This window comes from Rhipicephalus microplus, chromosome X (genome assembly GCF_043290135.1).
Source record: "Rhipicephalus microplus isolate Deutch F79 chromosome X, USDA_Rmic, whole genome shotgun sequence".
NCBI lineage: Eukaryota > Metazoa > Arthropoda > Arachnida > Ixodida > Ixodidae > Rhipicephalus > Rhipicephalus microplus.
Window position 1 is genome coordinate 341,131,620 of NC_134710.1, and position 26,049 is coordinate 341,157,668.

The window sequence follows — 26,049 nt, forward strand, 5'->3', positions numbered from 1 at the left end:
ATCTCTAACTGTTTCGGTAACTATCTACCAACAAGTCCAACGACAAGTGTTACTGCAACGACCTCATTCGCTGTCTATATATTCTAGGCAGCAGTGTGAGAGACCGATCATTGCTGATGCGTTTATACTATTTGTTTAGCTTGAGACTGTTCATTGCATCTTATCATTGACATCGACAACAGTTCACAGCAGGCTGATCAGGATATGTAGAATATGTAGAATATCAGAATATGTAGGAATAAAAACACGTATCTATTTTTGGTATTTTGTGATAGCATGCCAAGTGAAAACCAACGCTGATCACAAAATTTCACTAATGATTCTCCGTAACATAAGGAGCCTGAACAATTTTTTGGCATGAATATATTTTTCGCAGACCGCAATAAACACGACTCTTGAAAAAGCATACTTAACGGAAACTATTTTATTACAGAGTTTTTGGACGTACATACTGGACATGTACACATGAACAAGAATGCTACAGCAGTGGCATTTCACCAGGTCCTGAAAGCATAAAAAAAAAAACATGTTCGTCACATTACATTCTGCACAACATATGGCTGACTGCAGATCTGGTCTGTGAGAGGCTCTAGTTTCAATTGAGTTTTTGTCTCTATCTTTAAATCTACGGTGAATGAATATAACAGAAAAAAGATGGTTATCAGTGATAAAATGGGTTCATTTTTACTAAATTTTTTGAACTTAATTTCGACGAAACCAATCAGAAAACATTTCATATATGCATGCAATGCAATCATCTGGTCATCAGACAACAACAACATTAGACAATCAACAGTCATCAGACAAATTCAATACCATTCTTGCAAACATCTGAGCCTGCAACAAAATTCGCTTAGCCACAATATAGCATTTTTTGCTTTGAAAACTAGAAAACATAACGCACCAAAAGGTCTTTTCTACAAGAGCACGTATTGTCACAAGTTGTAAATGGGAAATAATGACAGCCTTAACAAAACACATTACCTGAGCAGCGTCAGAAGTGGTACCTACATTTAGCCAAGGTGATGAACTTCACCAACTCCAACACCAGCCGCATGTCCATGAGAGGAGTGTCCGAAGTCGGCTTGATGTCCCGCGACGCCCTTCTCGAAACCCGAAGAACCTTGGTTGAAACCAGTGCCGAATGTTTTGCTGTCGCTGGACGAGAAGCCAGAGCTGTGGCTGAAGCCCTGCTTGTGGTTGAAGGCGTTAACCTTGCTGTGAGATGCTCCCCCGGTGAATGCTCCGGAACCCTGGTTATGTCCAGAGGCACCACCTTGGTATCCAGACTGGTGACCTCCAACAGAAGATCCGTAGCCAGATTGGTAGCTTGCGCCAGCGCCATGGCCAAGGCCGTGGCCTATGCCATGGCCAAAGCCATGTCCCAAAGTTCCTCCAACAAGTGATGGGTTGCCAACGATTCCGGCGCCCGCGACTCCAGGACCAATGAGAACAGGACCGGCGATGCCTGCTCCGCCATACCCAGAACCACCTAAACCAGCTCCAGGTAGGCCAATTACGGCAAAAGCAGATCCACCCAGACCAACTCCTCCAAGTCCAGCACCGACAAGACCAGGGCCTACTCCGATTCCACCAAATCCGACTCCAGCACCCAGGATTCCTCCACGTGCCTCAACGCCCTTCTTCTCATCCTTTTTCGTGTCTTCGGCGAATACAGCGCAAGCCACGAGTGCCCAAACTGTGATGCTTACGAAGAACTGGGGTTGCAAAAAAAAAAAAAGACAGAACTGTCATTGATGTTATGAAATTTCTCACTTTGATTCAGGCTAAGTGAATGCATATCTCGGGTTTATCGGTACAGACTGGGGCCCCAAAATAGTGCGAAAAAGGTGCAAAAATATTCATAGTCTATGAGAGGTGACCGTCAATTCTGCTGAAAGTTTATAATGAATGGAGGTGGTGCTCACCTCACGTAAAAAATGGTTCAGATAATGTTAATACTTTAATATGCATTGCGCAGGTGATAAAAAGATGTTTCGAGCAATTAAGAACGTAATACCAAGCAAAGCTATCAAATATAGTAGTAACAGAAGTAGAATGTCTTATATTGTGTAGAAGTGACGTAGTAAAAGAGACGTTTCTGCTTTAGAGGGTGACGCGTAGGTTACTCAAGCTTTCTTCCCAAATGGCTTTGATCAAAACACGTATATACTAACGCAATATTGCGGAAAAGTGGAATTTGTAAAGGGTAATAAGACATATAAACTCATCATCTACAGTAATTTTCTCATGAACGTTCTTTCAAAATATCAGTAGGCATACAAAGTCCTTAAGATTTGAACAGTACAATGAACGGAAGTCAAGTGAAAGAAGGGCGCATACAAGGTACCTTAGTTAAATGGAATTTTTTGCCTGATATGACGAATTTCTTGCCTAGTATGCCTTTCGTGATGAGTAGCTAAATTATGATATTCAAGAAAAAACTTGAAAAGCGAATAAAATTATGTTTTTCAGGTAGACCTACCCAAAACATAAGTTAACAATTTAATAAGCCGCCATAATTTAGAGTAGTTAGAAATAGTTAAGTGCACTTACTTTCATGGTAGCCACCGCTGTGTACAGCTGTTGATTCACGAGGGCTGTCTTTGGTTCGACAACAGGGCTTTGGTAGCGAATGAATGTCGAACCAAAAGCGACTGGCTTTTATACATTCAGCCAACTCACCTAAGGCCTGTCGTATGACCCCCCAAAAATCGAAATAGACAGAACAGAAGCGTTTATTAGTTCTAGGAGGGCACTTGGGGGCGCGCCTCGTTTCCTTTTTTAAAAAGAAGGCTCGCCACAGCATAAGATGATAGCGCTCCTCTCTTCTGCTTTCCGCGTACTGGAAGACTCGCCTTCGTTTCAGGAGGCCATCTCACTTCAGCAAGTCAAGCCTTCCCGTATCCCGAGAAAGCGTGTTGCAGTGTCGGCGGCAGTCTTCAATCTAGGAACGACGCGTAACACGGCGTCTGCAGGCTTACGCAAGTTCACCGGCCGCTCCGATGTATTCATGAGAATAAACATTTCGTTTCGAAATATTTTGTTTGGTTGGTTTGCATTTTTTTATTGTCTTTGCACGCTTCGTGGCACTAGCCTGAATCAGTTTGTTGTGTTGTAGGGCGACGCGCGTGGAAGTGATCAGTTCCGGTGTTTCCGCTCAGGGACGTCACGGAGCTTCGAGGTGTTCCTGCCACGCCCTCACACGTTTGGTCGCCGATAACTGAAAGCGGAGGTTGGCACCATTTCATCGGAGCAAAGTGAAAGAGAAATTTCATGCGGAGCAGCATTCATTCAAATACACGACAGGGGCGTTTGAGGAGTTGATGTGGAAGAACGCACACAGAGAAAAAGGGTGCACTATGACGACCAAGAAATTATATTGAAAGCCACATCAATTCCTGAACAATATATTTACAGCAGTCAGGAAGCTCAGTTTTCAAGCAACGAATTCTAGTTTCTCTCGGCACCTTTTTTTTTTTTGCGTATATGTCTTGTTGAGGAACGTTCACTGTTGTGGCAATTAAAACAACACACACACCCCGATTAAGAGCAAATAAAAGTATTAAGTTTCGACCCCCATACGGGAGCTTTGTTCGCAAGTGAAAAATGACTTGATGAGCGGTTCGGTTAAGCATCGTATAAATGTAACGTGGACACCTTGTGTAGGCGCCTAGAAAATATCCGTCATTTCGACTTAGTGTGTGCGCCGTTGTCTGGATCTAGACAGATTCGAGATGAAGCCGAGATGAGCACTTATTAAACGCGAAGTATTTTTTCGCGTACTTCTGACGCGCAGGTCAGCACATAAATAATGTCACAATCTTGTCGCGCACGTCGTCAAGCATTTCCCACCAGACAGTGACACAGACCCACGGATGGCTATGTGCCACTGATATATACGGGTATGTGCCACAGGCGATTGAAACTTAGCATCTACTCAGCAACGACAAGAACACACATCGACGATTTCAACGTGTGAGCGTTAAGACAAATCACTGACATTGGCAGCGTTGAACCGACGAATGCAAAGCAATAATGTCTGAGTCCCAACAGGAATCGAACCAAAGCATTCTACTCTCAATCAAGTGTTCTACCACAGAGGCACGACAGGCCTCGGAACTGCTTTTCAAATAGACCCGAATGTTCGTGAAACGTCAGTTGTTGTTGCAGTGCTGGCTATCTAATTTTATAAACCTTACATATGCACTCTTTTGATACAGTCATTACGTCGGGTTAACGTCACTTGTAAGTAGGCGTCATGTGCTGGAGGCATCGTGTGCCCTCGCGAGCACCAGCGCTTCAGCCTATCGCTTCTGGTGTTGCTAATACTCACGTTCCTGTTGGCATCGTTGGGCAAGTGCAAACAACTGATTATATAAACATCTGCAATTATTTTGAACATACGTCTGTGCGTGCAACATTTAAACATATATTTAGCGCATTGCATGAACTGTCGCTCAATAACGAAATTACAACATGGCCACCTTCCGTCCGCATGCTTCGCATAACGTCGATTTCCAAAATACAAAATTTTCTCTTTCCGTTATTTTTGCGTTATCCGGGTATAATGTGTGCCCTGGTGTTTCTGCATACTCTGCAAGCGCATTCAATCAGATCTTCTTTTTTACGTCATACATATTAACCACTGTATTGGTGCGAAAATGAAAGTCATTGTCAAGTCATTGTCGTATGCTGCTTTAGCCTTTGCGAAGAATTGCTAGTCCCGCCGGTGTAACTTCCACTATAGTCTACTCACGGGATGTTGCAGACAACGCCTGAAAATTTTTCTTTTGGCAGTTTGTCTTTTACTCTCACAAGGGAATGCCATAACTTGCCTGTTGGCACGTGGACTACCTACATATCGTAGGAGCATAGAACACGCACAAAGTGTTTGCTGATGCCAGGAATATATGGCACATAAAAGCGTTTTCTTGCTATTGTGGTTGCTTCGGCATGTCGTACGACATGCTGGAGAGAAACAGCACAAAATAGGAGAGATCACGCAAAGAAGAACACATAAAGGAGCGCTTCTTTCGCGTGTGCATCCAGAACGTGGTGAACGTGCTAGCTGTCGTTCCACGGAGTGCACGAACGAGTCAGCATAGCCCTTTGGGAGAGCAAGAGAGATTCCGATGCACATGCTCCATGTCGGCAGTCAAGTCCTCTGATTTTAAGCAAGCTGTCTTGGCGCTAGTATTCACTGAGGTGACCACGGACTTTTCATGGTAAACTGGGTTGACGGAATTTAAATTGAAATAGCGATCAGTGTGGGTGTTTTTTCTGCAGACACTGAGCGGCACGCCTGCTCTTTCGCGCTGGACGAGGATGTCTAGGAAAAGAAGTTGACCATGCTGCTCCTCCAGCACAGTAAACTTGATTTCTGCATTCATGTCGTTCAGGTGTCCAGTGAATGCATTCAATGCCCCAGTATTGATTATGCTGAAGCAGTCATCCACATAACGTGAAAAGGCCTCGGTTGCTGGACAAACTGAGCCGAGTGTGTGTTGTTCAAGACGCTCTATCGTCAGATATACTGCCATTTCTGAGACGACGGCACCTATTGCTGTTCTGTGTATCTGCTTGTAGAATCAACCCTCGAATGTGAGTACGAGTTATCGAGGCAAAAAGTCAAGAGGCGCCACAAATCCTGGACTTCAATAGCTGTACGCTTGGGTAATGTTGCGTCACTTTCGAGGGCAGAGACGCATGCGTCAACTGCCAAGGCGTAGGTATGCTAGTGAATAAAGACTGGACGTCAAAAGACACCAGGATATTGCCATCCTTAAGTGTGATGGCGAATACTTTGCCTATGAAGTCCGCGGAATGTCGGACGTACGTGCTGCTTGTGCCGACAAGTGGTCGCAGCAACCGATGCAGGTTCACGGCCAGCTTATGAAGCTGGGAAGTTAAACCCCACATAACGACAGCTAATGAATGGGTGAGCGAGTGTAATCTACGATGGGGTGCATTGTAACCTCAGGCTTATAAATTTTGGGAAATTCGTACAAGGCTGGCGCAGAGCCATTATGGCAAAAGAGGGAGCATAGTACAGCGGCTTGTGTTGAGGCGAAACGCAACGAAATACGTCTAAACGAAGCTTTCAAAAGTCCTGTTGCAGCTTCAACGTGGCACCTTCGCAAGACATTGGTACGTGCTGCTGTCTCAGAGCAGAGCCATCATTTTGTTGGGGTAATCGGCTTTATGAAATAGCAGTGTAGCGTGGCGTTTGCCTGTAGGGAGCACCAATATTTGGGAATGTTCCGAAGGCGCTCTATTGCTGCGTTTTCTGCCAGATAGAGTGATGAGAACGACACTCGAGGCTGAAGTCGTAAGAGGACACCGATGAATCCAGTGCGAGCCTCATCTCATCTGGAGGGTTCAACTTGCATCACCGTGTTTTTCAAAGCACACATCACTTGTTTCGCGTTTTTCATGGAACCCACATTGTAGTTCATCCCTAGGCCTAAAACAAAAAGTTCAGCGGCCTCTGGTCTGTACGAAGAAAAACTGTGTACAGTAGATGCAGCTGGGTATGAACTCAAAACTAACCGGGTGTCCGTGATGGAGTCTCTCGAGCTTGCCCTCTTGGCTCTGTTCGGCACAGTGGCAATGCAGTCTTCCTTTGAAATTGGCATGCAGCTGAATATTCGCACATAGTAACGTAAACAGCTTGTTGCGTATCCTTGAAGCGTAAACACGTTATAAGTGGGACTCTGTACAAGGCGTCCTTCCCCAACGATGAGGCGTCGCCTATAAATGAATCTCAAATGAGGTGGCTCAATCTTAAACTGAAGTTCACTGAAAAGAGGACTGGGAAAACAGCAGCACAGACACAGCTTCACTACTCTAAAACCTGAAGATGTGTGTCGCATGGGCACACAGCGATTCCCGTTCGTTGAGTACCAATTGCTCTGTTTACCAAAGCGTCAATTACGCCAATTTTGGTGGTAAGCCTGTTTCCCCGGTACGAGTAGAATCTTATGACACAGATCTGTAAACTCGGTGCATGACATGTCCGCTGCTTTTTGTAGCGCTTTACTGACTTCCTCCTTGCGACAGTTCATAGACGTGTCTTCTGCAGCGAATTCTATCAAGTTGTTTACCTCATCAGATGTCCCGCCGTGGTAGTCTAGTGGCTAAGGTACTCGGCTGCTGACCCGCCGGTTGCGGGCTCGAATCCTAGCTGTGGCAGCTGCATTTCCGATGGAGGCGGAAATGTTGGAGGCCCGTGTGCTCAGATTTGGGTGCACGCTAAATAAACCCAGGTGGTCAAAATTTCCGAAGCCCTCCACTACGGCGTCTCTCATAATCATATGGTGGTTTTCGGACGTTAAACCCCTCATATCAATCTATCAATACCTCATCAGATGTAGCCACGTAGCGACGCAGAGGCATTGCAGGCGAGGGTCATTCGCTAGCACGGCGAAGCGGGAAGCCCTTGTTTGCGCCCCGCTGGATTCACCCCCATGCAGGCCCGTATAGCTAAGGGTATGTATCCTATCTCCCTTTTTTTTCACCCCCCGAAATTCCAGCCGCCATTCACCGAAAAAAGTTCTATTTTAAAAAGGTTTTATTTACCTCCATGCGTAAATAAAAGAGTGAGGTGTTTAGGCGTTTTCTAGATGGCAAGGACTGGCAATAAATTGAAAACTTTTCCAGACATACCGTGTCAGAGAGCTCGCCGCATTTCGCACGAAATGTCAGGCTGTCATAGACGCACCCTTGGTGTATGAAAACAAGCGTGTTTGTTTTTTGATTGTTTAGTTTTAGTTTCTGCGCTGCCGTATCGGTGGGCATATTAGAGAAGCAAGCCTCTTTCAGGGTTTCATGTTCACCAAGCGTCAAGCATTCTGCTTGGGTACGAACAGGACAATCCGGTTGTATAATGAGCATTTTTTTTGTGTGCGCTGCTTGAGTGATGCTCGCTTGCTCCTTGCTTTACGTCTAAGTACAACTGTATACCTTCGAGAACGCTAGAAACGATATTACGAAAACGAAGTTAAAGATATGAGTTTTTTGTTTCGATTTAGTTCCTGTCGAAATGTACCTGCCAAATCCAGCTTGGCGCTGTTCAACCAGCTGTGCCTCGAGCTTACGCACGCAGTAAGGCTTGCTTTTACACTGCACCGTGATCTAGGTGTCGCACGGACATTTTCGCTCGCAATCAAGGCCGGTACGAATCGAGTTCGGTTTGGAGGCTAGCCACACAGCGAGTGAAAGACACATGCAACAGCACCTCAGACTATGCGGTGATCAAACCTGTGATCAAGCGCGTCTGTGTCAGTCTGTCGACACTGTCAGGACCGCGTGCTCTGCACATTGTAGTCCCTACCCACGCGGGCAAAAAAAAAAAAGGAAAGAGAGAGAGAAAGCAACAATAATCTGCCCAGTCAAAAGTGGCCAATCATCCTGTCACAAACATGTTCTTTTTTGTTGTAGTTTTTTGTCCAATTTCGTCTGCAGAGTGTAATCCTTCGTTATGTACACGGCGCCAATGAATCTGATAAGTGCTATGTCTCGCAGTATCTTATTGGTCAGTGGCACGGTTTCTTGTCAAACGGGATATAATTGTGCCATTGCGATTCACATTTCAGTGTTGTGCCCGCCACATGCCTATAACCTGTTTTCTATGCGTATGGAGTCCGACTGTGGTGTACTGCGCCCTATAGTTTACATCTCCCCACCTCTACAGGGTGCTTTAGCTAAAATCGCCAACTAATCAAAAAATTATACATGAGCACTGCACGTCTACAACTAGCACAGTGTTCTTTTAAGCTATGTAGAGCATGTCAAAATATTTTTTCCCATCCGTCAACCTTAATGATTCACAAAATTTGCTTCATGAACATTGTAATAGTGACTCTAGAGAAAAGCCTTCAATACAACATTTGTAGCGCTTAAACAGAAATAGTAAAATTTTCATTCTGCGGTAAGACAACTGCATTGCTTATTTTCGCCAGCCTCGGTTTGAAGTTTGTAAAATTGAAACATTATCACATCACTGCCGCCAATCGCGCTGCGTTTTAGTGTCGTCAAATGTAGGTTCAAGAAATGATCAAAGACTGTGCACGAAGGAAATTCGCTTGAACAGGCTATCGGGGACTACTATAGATGCTGAGCGATGGCGCAGTTGTACCTATATAAAAAAAGGAAAAAAAAAGAACTTCGACAAAAACAGCGGCCGCTACGTGTGGATGTGATACGAGACCACTGGCCGAATTCGATGCAGCGCTGGCATTTTTTTTCTTTTCTTTTCAGCGATCAGCGAGCAGCGAAACGTTGGTTGCAAACTTGAGCCAAACAAGCGATGCGTGTTCGATCTGTTCATTAGTTTGATGAACCAATAACCGAATTAGCTCAGAAACACTGTGCCGAGGGCAGTCTATTGTGAGCTTCGCACGGTCAGCTCTTCAAATCTATACGCAGAACTTCAATGCAAAAAGCGCTAGTTAGCGTTGAATTTTTTCTCGTGTTTTTCCATTCACTCTTCTATATTAGTGCTGACATACGTATCTGTTCAGGGTAAGTCAGCAGTAAAGACGACAAGCATGTGTCCATGCCGGCACTTAGCAACTTAGCGAGATTGACCCTTTATTGAAACTCCGGCCTCCACTTAGCGTATACATCGACGTGAAGCTGCACTTCTTTATCACTTTTGGCGGGGAGTTGTTTTCACGAAAGCTTATACCACGTTAATCAGAATGGCTGACAGTGCAGCACACGATGTTTGCGATACAGATGAAAATATCGAACACCTGCTGTGCCGCTGTCCTCGATTTGCCTCAGAGAGACAAATGCCAACGCATTGCGGCGACTGAATGGATGATCTAACCTGCCCCGCCACGGTGGTCTAGTGGATAAGATACTCAGTTGCTGACGCGCAGGTGCTGGGATCGAATCCCGGTGGTAGCGGCTGCATTTCCGATGGAGGCGGAAGTGCTATAGACCCGTGTGCTCTGATTTGGGTGCACGTTAAAGAACCCCAGGTGGTAGAAATTTCTGCAGCCCCCCAGTGGCGTCTGTCATAATCATATGGTGGTTTTGGGATGTTAAACCTCACATATCAATCAATATAAATCTCGATGATCGACCTATTTCTGTGCAGGTGCTGTTACAGCACCGTCCACATTCTTCGACAGCCCAGAAGGCAGTGACAGCACTCTTGTGTCTTTTGAGGACGACGATTTTGTGTCATAATTCCGGTGGAGTACCTCTGTCCTTGTGCCTCTGTCTTAATTCCGATGGAGTTCTGCACGCTGCAGAAAAATTACTGTCAGTCGCTCCCTTTTTCCTTTCCTTCTTTTCCCTCGTTCTCATTTTTTTTGTCCCGGCGGCTGCATTTACGGTGGAGGCGGAAACGTTGTAGGCCCGTGTACTCAGATTTGGGTGCACGTTGAAGAACCCCAGGTGGTCAAAATTTCCGGAGCCCTCCACTACGGCGTCTCTCACAATGAAATGGTGGTTTAGGGACGTTAAACCCCGCAAATCAATCAATCAATCAATCATTTTTCTTGTCCCCTACCCTAGTCCCCCAATGTATATAGGGTAGCTAACCGGATGTCTTTTCGGTTAAGCCCCCTGCCTTCTCCCTTTCATTGCTTTCTTAGGGATTGAACGGCGTAAAGTGGGATTGCGAGAACGAAACTATTGTGTTATCGGTTAATACTCCCGATTTAAATATGCTGATCAGGAGATATCCGCAGTGAAGCAGTGGATATGGAACCTGGCTGTTTAGCCAAAGGTCGCAGTTTTGATCCCGGTCGGGGCGGTCGCATTTCAAAGGAGGCGAAATGGTAGCGGGCCGTTAACTGTCCGATGTCAGTTCACGTTAAAGAACACCAGATGGCCAAAAGTTCCGGAGCCCTCAAGTACGGCGTCTTTCATAATCATCTCGTGGTTTTGGAACGTAAAGCCCAGATGATATTATGCTGGTCAGGAAAGCATAGTATACTGGAAAGACCGTGTTCAAAGGGTGTCGTTTCGCCTCACAAAAATAGTCCTGAAATCTTGCATGCCCCTGTATTGTATTATCGACGCGTTCCCGCCATTCCCACTCAAGAATGGCAAGCATGTTATCAGCCCGAGACATAATTTTTGTTTGTTTGATAGGAAAGTGGCGAGCGCCGAGAATTAAAGGAACGAAACGCAAGCAAGCAGCAAAGCAGCCGATGGAACTTATCTCTGTCGTTGCTAGGACAACATCGTGCAGCCGCACTTTGTCGCGTTTCCGCGTCTGCTTCCCTATACCTTTTCGCCGTCTGTTTCGCACACATCCGTCCGCGCCAACGTCGCAGCGGACCTCCGCCAGTCAGCGAGAGAAAGGGGGAGGGTACTGATACATGTTTTATGCATGCTCGTGCGTTCATTTGTATATGTGCGTGTTTATACATAAGAAACTTTAAAATTTCGAAATTAGTTCAAGAATCCCCTCCTCCGCCTACGCGAATGATCGCTAGTGAGGGGTACATCTCAGCGGCACACCATCTGTGACGCCTCAAAGCGGCAAATCTACGTGTGTGCACACTGCTAGTGACACCGTTTTCTAACAGTCGAAGTGACCGTAGGTTGTTCGTCTTTGTCAATAAAGTTATCATGCCATCTCTGTCCTACGTTCACATGCATATGCAATCTCCTTTCTTGGTACCCTCGCTGAGTAGAGAAAAGGTGGAAGCAAAGTAAGCCTGTTCGCCAAAGCAGCCGGTATCGCAGTAAACCTTAGAAATGCTCCACGTCACATTTATATTTTAGCGAATTGTCTGACACAATGCGTTACTTTGCGAAAATGCGGCTTTTATACCTACAGGTAATCTTTTGAATTCCGTCATGGGCGTCTATACCGGGAAATAAAAGTAACAGTGTAACTTCTTCCAGAGTGATCAGGGGGGGTGAGAAACCTCGGCAATGAACTCATAATGGTGGCGTCCATTGTATGAGTTCTCCTTGCTGTGAAGGGAAGAGGACTGAACTCAGGTGAGTCACCTCGAAGACGGTGACTTGCCCTCTGGTGTACAGGAGTCACTTCCACGGGGTTGATACGCTGGTCTTCGTGGCTACGCTGTCTTGAGCTCGCGGGGCTTCGATTCATACCCAGCAACTCCACCAGAAATATAGCGATGCTGAGACAGACAGGCTAATAAAGCAAGTGTAATACTTAGGGCAAACTTGTGCCCACGAGTCTAATGATTGCGGTCGTCGAAGTCCGAGTAGTCGAATTCCACGGATCCAACTGTCTTCCTCTTCTTCGTAGTCAGAGCGCACAAGCGCATGACGCGTGCCAGCTGGGTCTGGCCTGGTGCTCGTGCCACAATGGTCACGGCGGGCAGTACTAACCATTCAATTGTCACATAAAGCACTAACTTTTTAGTTGATTGATATGTGTGGTTTAACGTCCCAAAATATGATTATGAGAGACGCCGTAGCTGAGGGCTCTCGAAATTTAGACCACTTGGGGTTCTTTAACGTGCACCTCTTTAACGTGCACCTAAATCTGAGCACACGGGCCTACAACATTTTCGCCTTCATTGGAAATGCAGCCGCCGCAGCCGGTATTTGAACCAGCGACCTGTGGGTTAGCAGCCGAGTACCTTAGCCACAAGATCACCGCACGGGGCACTAACTTTTTAGTAAGTGAAGGTAATAAACGGAGGTTGTCGAAATTAACTACATAATAAGTGAACATTGCTGACTCGAGTGCTTAGCCCTTACTGAATAGTTAGTAAGCCCTACAAATAGAGGTTTACGCCTATTTTTAAATGTGCGTGTGCGTTGACTTATTAGAATGAGTCTATTACAAAATATAGGACAGAAAAACGAATTGACATGGCTCTTGTAAATTAATTATTGGCTTATAACTACGTCATTACCTATACTGTGGTAAGTGCGCATTACGGTAACATACTTATAGATAACTGATCACAAGATCATATGATCAAACTAGATTCAAATATGATCATACATTGATGAATCATTTTGATGATGCTCATCATCAAATGTGCATATTATGTGCTCATATTAGTCCTCATACGCATACGTTTACATGCTCATACGAGTATGAGAACTCACATGAACAAGCGAGAACACGCACGCAAGCGCGTGCACAAGTAAATCTTCAAGACTTGGAAAAAAGCAAATTTCTTCTGTAGCAGCAGCTTGAGGACTATATATACCCCTGCTTTGGAATCGCACACCGCATGCTGGTTAGCAGTCGCAGAATGTATATTTGTTGCTTTCTACACATCATCATGTCCACTTCTATTTGCCTATGCGTGTGCCATCACGTAGCACGAAATTTCTATTGCAAGGTAGTCAATAAAATTAAAGCTTGCCTAAATTTTGCTTACAATGTCACCATTACAGGAAAATCTACTGCGGCATCTACGAAAGATCTGGCAACGTAGGTGGCTAACTGGTTGCTTAGTCAACACACTAAGAAATGTTCCTTGGTTAGTAACGGCTACAGTTACAAGCTGTTCTAGTTTCTCACTAGTAGAAGTATGCCGCGAAACATGTAAACACAAGCGCCTAATAACTGATTACTAACTTTTTTCTAATAGTTTAGATATTAACAAACGTGCCAATCCCATAGACCGGAGAGATTTTTCGTCATCTTAACTGACAGATTCCACGCAACAAAGGTATCAATGTTATGTGAAGCATGCGCAAGGCATGTGACCTGGTTTCAATTTTTATATTAAGGCAAACATTACGAAATGACGCAAATTACATGTACAAACGCCATCGCCCAGACATATGTTGAACAGTCATGTATGCTTTATATAACCAGATGTTTACACTCGTGCAATGATGCCAACAGCAACATGGTTATTACCAACACAGAAGAGGTAAGTGGATATGTAGCGCTTGTGCTTGCGAGGATGGTAACTCTGGTGAGTGATGCGTAGATTTACTTCTACGGATGGCGATGCAGTGTATAACTAGTGCTAAGCTGACGTAAATGCTGTGTCATAGGTGTACATATGTGATGTTTATACATTTGAATAGCCAGCAATGCAACCAACATTACCATTTCGCCAGCACTGTGCTTGCATAGGGTGGTTTTGTAAGAAATTTCGAAATCTAGCGCAGCGCTGTGGTACTGTACTTGATTGTCACGCAGAATGCTTGAATTCTATACCTGCTGGGACCCCAATATTTAACTTCTGCCTTCGTCGGGTTAACACAGCCGGTTTCAGTTTCTCTTGTCAGTCTTGCCCTTAAATTACATATGTATGTTCCATAAATCTAGATGACAGCCGGCAGATGTAAACAATGTAGGGGGATAATCTGGGTGAACAGCGGAAGTGCCTCAGACTGTCTGGTCGACGTTTCGATAGTAGGACCTATCTTTTTGAAAGGCCTTTGAAAAAGATAGGTCCTCCTACCAAAACATCGGCCAGCCAGTCTGATGCACACCCACTATTCACCCGGATTTTCCCAATATGTCTGTTCCCGCCACTCCAGGGTAAAAAATCTGTGAATCACCTATGTCGTATACCCGTTTACCGCAAAACGGGGTATATAGGTATGTGCCACACATGTGTAGAGGAAAAGATTTGACAAAGTACGTGCGCGACGGGATTTGCAAGTTAACCAAGTCATGAACCCTCATACTTGTTAGTCAAGCTTTCTTACCCCTCCATAATAATTTTGGTTTCCCCCAAGATATTGAGGCCATATACCTATTAGGTAAACGGCCGTATATAATATATGACGATATACATATACGTAGGCGGCTAGATAGATAGATAGATAGATAGATAGATAGATAGATAGATAGATAGATAGATAGATGTGCTCAAAGAAACACTTCACATAGAAAAAGCAACGGCAGAACGTATAATTTCGCCATATACTATACCTTGCTTCTCTACTCTTAGTTCGTTTTCTTTACATCGGTGAATTGTAGGGACCTGAGAAGAGAGTAATGAAATAATTAAAACCGAAAACAAGTTTACAACATGATGCGCTTACGAAAAACTGAATGAGCTTTCTTCACCTAACTTGACCAAGCATTCTCTTACTTACGATAATTAAAAGAATAAATAATTACAGATGTACATCTGTGATACGTGTGCAGTGTTTAAAATGCTCTAAAAGTGATAAATGTGAAGAAAAAAAAAGACTGCTCAAGATAACAGTGAAAAAACGAAACTGAAACAGAAGCTTGCTTTTTTGTTTCGAGGGTGACATGTTGTAAGATGCTGTGGAACTAATTCACAGGATGAAAAAAAAAAAAGTCACAGCTTTGCCGCAAAGGCGCAGCAATGAACGCGATAAAAACAAATTGGAAGGTCACGCGCAGAATTGAAAGCAGATCAAAACGTGCTTTGCGTTTCTCACGCACCAATGCCGCACAAGCGTACTCACCCGTAAAGATGAACGCGAATAAGCGTCTCAGTTGTTACTTCGCTGTGTTTGAAAAGCGCGGCCTTTTCGCAAACGGAGGCTGTGCAACGACTGCAGTGACTTTTTTATGCTCATAACTACAACAGAATTGTTACAGTGTGAGCCCAACACCAGCCTAGACGTATGATCCACCCCACCGGGAGATAAAGGCGCTCGAGAGATCATCTACTACCTCCAACCGCGGGCCAAAGTACGCGTGAGCGATGAGAGTGGGTGTGCGCCTCATCGCGCCTCTCTGATAATGCTGAAAACACGATAGTGCCCCCCCCCCCCCGAGATGCCCACCAACAGCGGTAAGTGGTAGATATAAATAGCTTGCCGTTTGAACGTTGAAAGATGTACCTGAAGGAACTTTGAAAGGGGAAAAGAAAGAGATTCCATTACTGCGTCTCTAGATGAGGGCACCTCCACTGTTCAGCGCAGAGATTGGGGTAATGGGAATTAAAGAGAAAGAAGAAAAGGGTAAGAGAAGGATGGTGAAAAACATTCGATCGTTCTTATCGCGCACGCACGCAAGAAAGAAACGCGACAGACGCGATACACGGAAAGACCCGCCGAGAAGCCGGGGGCGAGGAGATATGAACTCCTCGGTAGCTCAGAGGTTAACGCCAGCATTCACGACGCGAAGATCCCACCTTCGAGTTTGCGCGCTGGAGTCGTTTACCTGGATTTTTTTTTTGCGTTTTAAAATATATACATACGTATACATATACGGTGCATGACATCGACGTCGACGCCCACGCAGGTGGTGAAATCCAGCCGAGAGTGTCCATGTGATTGCTGTCGCAATAATAAAAAAAAAAGACTCTCCGACGCGCAGCATCAAATCTATGACGGCGCGCAGATGTTGTGCCCCGAAACTGCCCTTAACACACTCGGCCATGAAAGACGCCGGGCCGCCCGCGATAAGCAAGAGTTTATCAACATACCACAAGTACTTGAATGACCACTTTGCGAAAAATCTCTTAAGAACAATGTTATGCCAATTTCGGCAAGTTCAGAAAGACTTCAATCAAAAGCTTAGTGTCTTGTTTACATACAACACGCTGACTATTATTATAACCTGCTTAGTTTTTCTGCAGTGAACGTTTTTCTCAAAAAAAAAAAAACTGGCCACTTTTCTTTCTGTTTCCATATTCTCCTATTGTTCGATCTTTAACTGATGTGGGAACAAAATTTAAGCTTAAACTAACATCGCTGCAGTGTTCTCGTCCTTTAAGGTTTCCGGAGGCACTCTGTGATCTGCGTTTTTCAACATTCACCTCCCACATATAATTATTTGAGAAAAACTTCCTGGTTTCATTGAAAACGCGCTGTTTTCGAGCCGAGACCGTCAGGGGCGCTTACTGCCATGCGTCGAGAAAAGCTGGATATATTGGCCAAGTCCGGTCCTACGTACGGTTGGTCACTGACCAACATATCGACGTTCTCTCCGGCTGGGAAGCTAAAGTTTGTGAGAAGACTGGGAGCATGGTGCTACATGACAGAAAGATATTATCCGGTTGTGAGTCATGCTGTAGCGACGCCTGTATAACGTGCTCTTTTTGTTGCGAAAATATGTGGCCTTGTTTTACAAAGCGTATTTTTTTTCTCGGAAGAAATGTTCTCTGGCTTTTGTTGTCTTTGTTCGCTTCGCTGCTAGCCTGCATGACCTGTCACCATTTAGCACAAGTTTTCATTCTGTTAAGAATTTCGCAATTCGAATTTGGTCTTAAGGGAGCCGATTTCAGAGTCATTGACAAATATGCACCAAATTTTGTTGTTGAGGGCGTGCTTCTTTAAAGTTATTTTCTGTATATCTGTTGCAAAAATATGGTTGTTAGGGGAATCGAATTGTTTTGCACACGCGGTTTTACGGATGCGAGCAGTTTATATCGTGTCAACGACACGAAGTGGCGTATTGACCTAAAATCGTTCAAAGTGCCTCTATGGCGTGCTATAGCTAAGAGGTTGCTCCAAAGAACAGTTCTTAAAAGACAGTGTAGACACCCTGAGGCTGTCGCTTCACCTCAGTACACAAAAACGAATATACGTGTTCGACAGTCAATGAATTTAAAGTTTTTTTAGACACGCTGCACCATACATCTTATGACATTCCGTACGAGATATCCGGCCGCAATAACTGCACTCACGACGGTTCCAGTGGATAGTTCTTTGTTTCAGCTTTTTTTGGGAGTAAAATTCTCGTGGTGTCAACGTAGTAGATTGCACACTTCGGCCTCTACGGATTGGCTGGAGCTCGGCAAGCAGCGCACCGCCTGTTTCCGGTCTTTCTTTAGCAACGTCATTTTGACGTCACGAAGTTTTCACAACTATTGACACAAATGATTGGTTTGATTTATATGTGGGGTTTAATGTCCCAAAACCACCATGTCATTATGAGAGCCGCCATAAAGGAAGGATCCGAAAATTTTGAGCATCTGGGGTTATTTAACGTGCACGAAAATCTGAGCACACGGGCCTACAGCATTTTCGCCTCCATCGAATGTGCAGCTGCCGCAGCCGGTATTCGATCCCGTGAACTACGAGTCAGCAGCCGAGTACCTTAGCCACTAGACCACGATGGCGGGGCATATCCACGCAGCTGAGAAAGACGGAATTTGTTTCGCCACAACTAATGCTGCCTCCGGAGATCCGCTTTTGGGCGCACATCTCCAAGGCCGCGCATGAGCTGTAATCGCGTTAGTACTTCAGTTACGTTATACGCGGCCGCCCACTTGACACAGTTCGAAGGTAGGCAAGTATTCTCTGCATGGTTCTTCAAGCATCTAAACACGTTCCTACGACAGTTTAGACTTGTCAAGTTTCTGCAAGAGTACTGTTGATGTAGAATTTGTCCAACGTTTGTTATCTTTTCGCTAGTAATATGCTGCAGGCTTCGGTGCGTCGACGTGGTCAATGGGTACAGAGGCAATGCGGCTCGCCGGTACATGTAACGTAATGCACTGCGGCGTGGTGGACATGTCCTCTTGATAGACACCACGAGAATAGCTCCCCTGGCATCGGCGCAACCGTGGCAGTGCTCCTTATCAAGTTTTTTTAAGTATAGCCGGCTCAAGGGGTTATGTTTGGGTACGAGCAGAATATTTTTGTTATATGCCAAAGCAGAGTTTCTTGGGTACATCCATAAAATCTTGCACTACCTCAAAGTAAAATTAGATAAACGTGGTAAAAAACCGAAGTGATAAAATTGATGCTGATTTGTGCGCTGTAAGAAAGCGCTGCCTCATTTCCGGCATTTAGTAAATATGACACAATTTAGGAAAACTGTCACCCCTGATGTGCATGACGATTGTCGCATTTTCTGGTTTTAAAGAGCCGAAAATGAGCATATTGAGCACCGGGCATTTGAATGTACCCCTGGGACAGCACTGACCAAACGCATAGCGTAGTGAGAGAAAGGAGCGCAATTGAGCAGACGCGATAGACATTAGCCGTTGTAGCGAAAAAGCCATTTAGAATAGTTGGTAGCAGTTCATTATGAAATAGAAGTGGAGCGCAGTACATAACATGAACTGGAAGAGAGAAGAACAACGCAATCAGACACTCGCAACTGAAAGTTTATTAAAGCTGCAACACACATATAGCTTGGAAAAATGACACATCATACAAGTTCTCTCGCCAAAAAATAAACAAAACAAAAAACAAAAAACCACCGCCTTTCCACAAAAATTCATCAAAATATCATCAAGGCACATGTGCCTAAAGAGAAAACATAAGAAAACAATAAATACACAAGCGAAAGAAATAACCTAAAAAGATTACTGCAGCACTTTTACGAAATATATTTCTCTCAAATGGTGATGGAGGCGTGGCTAACAGATCTCTTTCCACATCTCTCATTGTAGAATGATTCGATTAACTTGCGGGTGGTCAGAACTTCTGGAGCCCTCATGATCATATGGTAGTTTTGGGACGTTAAATCACACCTATCTATTCACGTTTGTAGTTGATTGCCGAAACTTTCGGGCAGTTTTTCTGGACATGATTTGGTTATCTTGCCTACGAGCCGTGATAACTAAATCATGTCCACACAAACCGCCCAGAAGTTTCAGCAATCAACTACAAAGGTTAACACGTGCTGGTTTCCCGCAGACAGTCATCTGCAAGCAGCCCAGAAGGTATGAAAGAGCATGAAGTCAGGCTGGAGGCACAAGAAGCAGAAAATGAATTATAGAATACATCTAAACCCGTAGTTATCCCTTACATTCATAAAATGTCCCATGGGTTCAACAATGTGGCTAATCGTTTCTATGTGAAAGTGCTTTTCTCGGCTCCGAATAAACTTAATAATGCATATGAAAAAATGGACCGAAAGATAGCAGCAAAAGCGAACTGCACAGTGTACAAGAAATGACAGGTCAAACACAGCTCGCATTTCGTTCAACATTGCATGGAGTTGTGTACCTGATTCCACTGTCATGTGGTCGTGTATACGTGGGTCAAACCGGCCGTTTTTTTAATATTTGTTTACAGGAGCATTACAGAGTGGTGACCTCAAAGGATGGTGCCCACCTGGCACAGCATTGCATCTTGTGTGACTGTCCACCCTCTTTTGTTGACGTGACTGTCCTATCAAGGCATAGCGATAAAACCACCCGCGAAATAATCGAATTATTCCACATTAACAGATGCGGAGAAATATGTGTTAACCATCCCTCCATCGCCATTTCAGAGGAAGAGCACCTATATTTGGTAAAATTAATGCAGTAATCTTTTTCGGTTATTTCAATCACCCGTGTATTTATTTCTTTCTTACCTTTTCTACTTAGGTGGATGTACCTTCATGATATTTTGATGACTTTTTGCGGAAAGGTGATGATTTTTCATTTTTAGGCCACATATCTTGTATCATGTGAGAATTTTTGTAAGGTATATATGTCTTGCGCCTTTATTAAACGTTCATTTGCGAGTGTGCCCTTGTGTTGTTCTTCTCCCCTCCAGTCTATGTTACGTGCTGCGCCCCACTTCTATCTTACATAAACAATTAGCCGTTGTACTTATTATCGACTCGAGAGCAATATTACGAAGAGCTTTGAAAGCCCACATGCACTACAAATATTTCCAGTCTTGTTCAATCTCATGACAATTTCTATTGCGGTCCTATCGGCAGATGACAACGAAACTGGGCTGATGACGGAGAGCTGGATAACGCCCTGTGACCTGTGCATGGTGCCCATGGGAAGCTTGAAATCTTTACATGATTAGGGCATCTTCTTAGGACACATATTGTCAGACCACAGTGATGACAACTTTAATAAAGGTAAAAAAACATAGATAACCTAGAGGATTCGCCCCAGATGACTGCAATGCAAAATTAATGTTCTTGTTTTCCCTCTAAGTCGATGTACTAAGCCTCTTTCTGCGCCTCTGTGGGTTTAGCCCTGCCTCTTGACCCGACCCACCTATTTTTCAAGCAACAGCGTCGTGTGGTTACTTCACCATGTGACGTCATAACTTTTGTGACCTGTGACGTCATGATGGCGTTATAGGGCAATGTCACGTAGTGACTATGTAGGTGCAAGTTAAAGAATACCAGGTGCTTTAAATTCCCGGAGTCCTACACTACGGCGTCTTTTACAATCATATTGTAGTTTTCGTTGTTGAACCCCAGATATTGTTATTATAGCGTATTGTGACAATTTGTTAGCATCGATGGCGCTAGCGCCGCCGACACGGGAAGCCAATGCGAGACGTCGGTCAATGGTCGCCTTTCACGAGGTTACCAAGGCTTTCGCATTAAAAGTATTACTGCACATTTAACCGCATCTTACAATGGCATAAAGAAAATTCTTCAGTTTTACAATTTGTCTTCCAACATACACTGTCAAACCGACTAGAGTAGCTTATAATGCATCGATGGCTTCGCATTCATTCCTGAAATGGAACCCCCCCCCCCCCCCCCCTCTCTTTTTTCTCATCACGGAGCCACTTGACATCAGCGACCATGTACTGACAATTTTGAACTTAAATATTTTAATGTAGAAGTCTGCCAAAAGTAATGAAGTCATTTAGGACTGGCATCTGAAAATTTCGAACGTATAACAAGAAAGCTAACACAGCTATTCTCATGCTGTTTTATGATCTCGATGACCTTTGTTTAATTCAAGTGAGGCATGTTAGTGCATCAACGTGAATAGTTGGGTGACTTGGTGATGTATTCTGCTTCCAATCGCTATCATCAATACACAGACAGAAAGATGCCTGAACGCAGCATCGCTTATTCACACGAAAAAAAAAAAGGTTGCCATCTTAGAATAGTATGGGTCGAAAACAAGTAGTAGTAGGGGCAGTAATAATAATAATAATAATAATAATAATAATAATAATAATAATAATAATAATAATAATAATAATAATAATAATAATAATAATAATAATATAGCGAGTTGACATTATTCGCAACGCCCCGACAAAATTACTAGGCATGCCGTAGTGAAGGGGTTCGGAAATTTCAACCACCTTAGGTTTTTTTACAGCGCCCCTAATCTGAGCACACGGGCCTCGACCATTTCTCCTCGACCGAAATGCGACAATTTTATTTCAATATATTCCTGCAAACTTCCGAATCTCATCACTTCACCCAACAATCTGCGAGCCTGTATTCCACTTATCATCCGATAGAACTCAATTCGTCTTTCTCGCATACCTCAGTAATCCGCCCTATGCATTACGCGGGTCAAAAAGATTAGATATTCGGAAGCCATTTTTCTTGCTCATTCTTATTCGTGTGCGACTAAATAATCAGGTATTGAACAGTATTACAAAAAAAAAAAAAACGTGGCCCAAAGAACAGCGAAGGCGGTGAAAAATTACTCGGAAGAGCTAGGTTGTCACTGGCAGCTAAAGATTATAATGAAATAGATGTTGCAGCGCAGCGCTCGGGGCCAAACTTTTTCAGGGCAAAGGTAGTGATAAAATTCTTTTTATACAGCACCCGAGATTATGAATCCACTTGTGGAAATTTGGGCGATACGAGGTGACACCATACCAAAACCCGCCAGTTAACTTCGATCAAGCTTATGGTTCAGATACTTGTAGCGTAACCTTGGGCAAGTGCCATTTTTCGCAATTCGCATATTTCGAAACTCAAATACACAACGCTGTTTGATACAAAATCATGGTCGGATGTAGCGGAGACCGAGTATACGAAACCTTAGTGCTTTAGCTTTTGTGGATATATTGCGTTTGTGACAATACTTTAAGCAGTTAGAGTGGAAAGCGTTTAGTTTTGCTCCACAGAGATGAATTTCGTGGCCGTTCTGCTTGGGAATGCAAAGCAAAAAACAGAAGTTTTTGTTTTAAGAAAAAAAAAACAGTTGGCAAATTAAATAAGAACACATGAATTTCTCAAGAAAAAAAAAGCAGATCAAGAAAGTTCAGCAAGTTCACACCTATCCCGCTACATTGGTCCATTGGCTATGGCACTCGGCTTCTGACCCGCATGTCGCGGGATCGAATCCAGGCCGAGGCAGCTGCATTTTCGATGGAGGCGAAATTTCTCGAGGCCCGTGTGCTTAGATTTAGATGGCACGATAAAGAACCCTAGGACGTCGACATTTCCGGTGCCCTCTACTACGGTGTCGCTCATTATCATATGGTAGTTCTGGGATGCTAAATACCAACTATATTATTATTATTATTATTATTAATATTAATATATTCACACTTATCGCGTTTACTGAAACTAGAAGAATCTGGCTAAAGCCGCCACGAATGCTCCAAGGCTCCGAGAATGATTCCGGCAGCAGCTCGTGCATAAGTGTCTTTGATGGAATGCTAGATTTCCGTTATAAAACAAACTGAAGGTCCGGTATTTCTCGCTCCACGCTGACCTATGTGGCCCGACCTGAAGTGTACGGCTCGGTATTCGACTCCTTCGGCCCGTGAGTAGCTGTCATTGGCTTTTATGGATGCTTGCAGAAATATCTGCTATGGCACTGAGTGGCAGGTGTGGGTATGTCCTGAGGTAGCGACACTCTTGGCAGGCTATTACACATGGTCTCTATTTGCTTAGGTGTGTACTTAGGTGTGTATTCGCTTACAAAAATTTTCTGGATTCTTTTCGCCCCCTTTATTATACTTCGAAATAGCTTTGAAACCTATGTTTCAGCTATATATTTAGCTATTTTGACATTAACCCCACCCTCTTTGTGGATGAGCTGATGTTTTTTTTTTCGTTAAGTGCACCTTACTACGGAGGGGGGGGGGGGGGGGGGTAGTATCACTCCCTGATAGGTCGTTCGCGCTTTATGGCAAGCCTGGGTCTCGCAGACAAGCCACATTTAGGTTTAAATGTCGCCGAGTGGGAAGTGGCGCTGTGTGTCGCGTGCGTTCAGTGACTCTACCTGGATTAAGGTAAGCGGAGCCGCCAGGAGCACGGCCACATGGCTGATTCGGAGAGGCTACGCTGGCGCAGGCGAAAGAGTAACGTTTTTTTTTTTGTATTTTGGCAGCCGGCACCGACGAACGTCTCCGGCGCTGGGGTCCATCGGCAACGGTAACAACAGACCGTTTCCTGTGGATGCCTCGTGGCGGGTAACAAACGTCTGCAAAGCCGCATTCGCGGCGCCTCCTTTTTATGTTCTTTGATTATTGTATTGTAATACTGTGTAAGGTTCTTTATCGTGTCACTAGCAATGCATTTGACTTGGCTGCCAATCTGGTCGTTTGTAAAATTTTATAAAAGTACGTGTTTGGTTTGCCCAAACGCGTCTCTGTGTCCGTGGGTTTCGAGAGCAGTGATGAGTTAGATCTCACGCATGAAACAACATTAAATACTGATATTGATTTCAGCACCACCGTGTTTTATACCAGTCTCCACAATGACTCCGATGTCGTATTTATATCGCAGATATAACAGTGTAAAATATAGAATAAGAGATATAGAATACCATCACCATCCACCAAGCTTTCATCACGCCACCGTCATCTAGCTTGTTTACCAAGCCTTCCACCAAACGCGTTTTGCATCGCCACCATTAGCCAGTATTTTGCACTGTCACCACCATTGGCTCACCACCACCACCACCATCTACCATCATTTTTCCACTCTCGTAGTCAGCAGCCGGCATTTCCCGCTAACATAACCATTGGCTAGCTACCATCACTACCACCTGCCGCCATTTTTCCCACTCTCACCGTCATTATGACCACTACAGCTTCCACCATATCCTCTATGATTTTCACCATAATTATTTCCACCATATACAGTATTCTTTCTACCATATTCTCGAACGATTCAAGCAACCACCAATCCAGGATTTTCAATAGGAAGCTGTAGCTGACTATGCTGTTCTTTTATACTCTCTCATCCTCCTCAAACTCACATCACTTTTCCTCCACATTCTTTCCCTTCCCCACCCTCTTGATGTAATACAGTGTGCTTGGCCATCCTTTGTTTCCCTGTATTCTTTCTGTTAATCCTCCTTCACTGTGCTGGGGATGATACTCCAGCGTGGTTGGTTTATAAATTCAGCAGACAAGCTTCAACTTCGCGAAGGCAACGCATAATAGCATATAAACCTACGCAAACACGTGAACCGCATCACGCGCATGCACGTTTTTACGTTCTTACGTGTTGTCTGGTTCGCGCATTTTTAAACGGTCTACTCAATCTATGAGCCAACCAGTGCAACAACGCAGCGCCCATGTTTTCACGTGTTGCCTTCTTTACGCAGTTTAAAATTGTCGTTTGGACGGTACGGCATCCGTTTTAGTTCGGTGTTAACAGTTCCGCTATGAAACGCTGGTGTAAGGAAGTACAGCCGCCACAGGGAGAAAATCGTTTTTTTTAAAAGTCTATTGTCTCAACGCGAAACGATGAAAGCACAGCTCGTAGACGGGTATAAGAGCCATCTAGAGACGACTGCCGAGATTGCGCGAGCGCCTACTCTCGCGACCACGCCCATAATATCAGAGTTCACACTTGCTGCTCAGTGACGCAGCCCCCCTCCCCTCTCCCATCGTCCATGCATCTTCACTCTTAGAAAGGCGGACAGGGAGTTTCCTCTCTGCTTGAGTACTAGTCGACGGCAGGTCTATCACGTGGCGAATGTTATCGCATGTGCTACACCTACGACGGGAATGGCCAGTTTGTTTCATCTCTGCTTCAGCCGTGTTCGTTGGCTTGGCTTACACACTTTTACTCGCGCGTAGAACATGGGATTCACGGGGCGTAATTATTGATTCGCACTTAATACAAAACACAATGATGATAGCAAAAACTGGTCGAGAGGGTTTTTATAATTCTTATTGTAATATTGAACTTCCATAAACTCACATCTATGTTCAGACGTCATAACAATGGTTACAATGAAGAATATAGCAAGGATTGAACTAATCACTGAATTTTTATAGTGCAAAAAGTAATCAGTGCTTGAATTTTCTATTTTTTGACCGCGTCATTAAGATCGACCTTGAATACAACATGGTGAGGTAATTCAGCTGTATTACAGAAAACATGATACTATCCTGAAATGGCTAAATGTAGGCATCAAAACTTGAATGCTTGTGAAAGGTTGTTCAACCTTAAATTTGTGATTGATACGCGGAAAGACCTTCTTGGCAATAAATGTGTGTGCTTACAAAAAGTACTTGGTTGACGAAGCAGCTCCTAGAAAAAAAATTATTGGTTATAAT

General features: G+C 44.2%; 1 protein-coding gene and 1 long non-coding RNA gene across 2 annotated transcripts in view; one reads left to right on the forward strand and one right to left on the reverse strand.

Moving 5' to 3' along the window:
- LOC142777267 (uncharacterized) overlaps window positions 1-20,642 on the forward strand; it is a 39,036-nt gene extending 18,394 nt beyond the window's left edge. Inside the window, exons 2-3 of the long non-coding RNA XR_012887999.1 lie at window positions 20,181-20,223; window positions 20,522-20,642. This is a non-coding gene — a long non-coding RNA (uncharacterized LOC142777267). The remainder of the gene's footprint in view (window positions 1-20,180; window positions 20,224-20,521) is intronic.
- LOC119162030 (uncharacterized) lies at window positions 410-2,695 on the reverse strand. The gene is made up of 3 exons (XM_075879793.1): window positions 2,557-2,695; window positions 1,012-1,718; window positions 410-504 (listed from the first exon to the last, which is right to left on the reverse strand). Exons 1-2 carry the CDS (start codon window positions 2,560-2,562, stop codon window positions 1,014-1,016), a joined length of 711 nt encoding a protein of 236 aa, XP_075735908.1. The 5' UTR covers window positions 2,563-2,695; the 3' UTR covers window positions 410-504; window positions 1,012-1,013.
- Window positions 20,643-26,049: the final 5,407 nt, after the last annotated feature.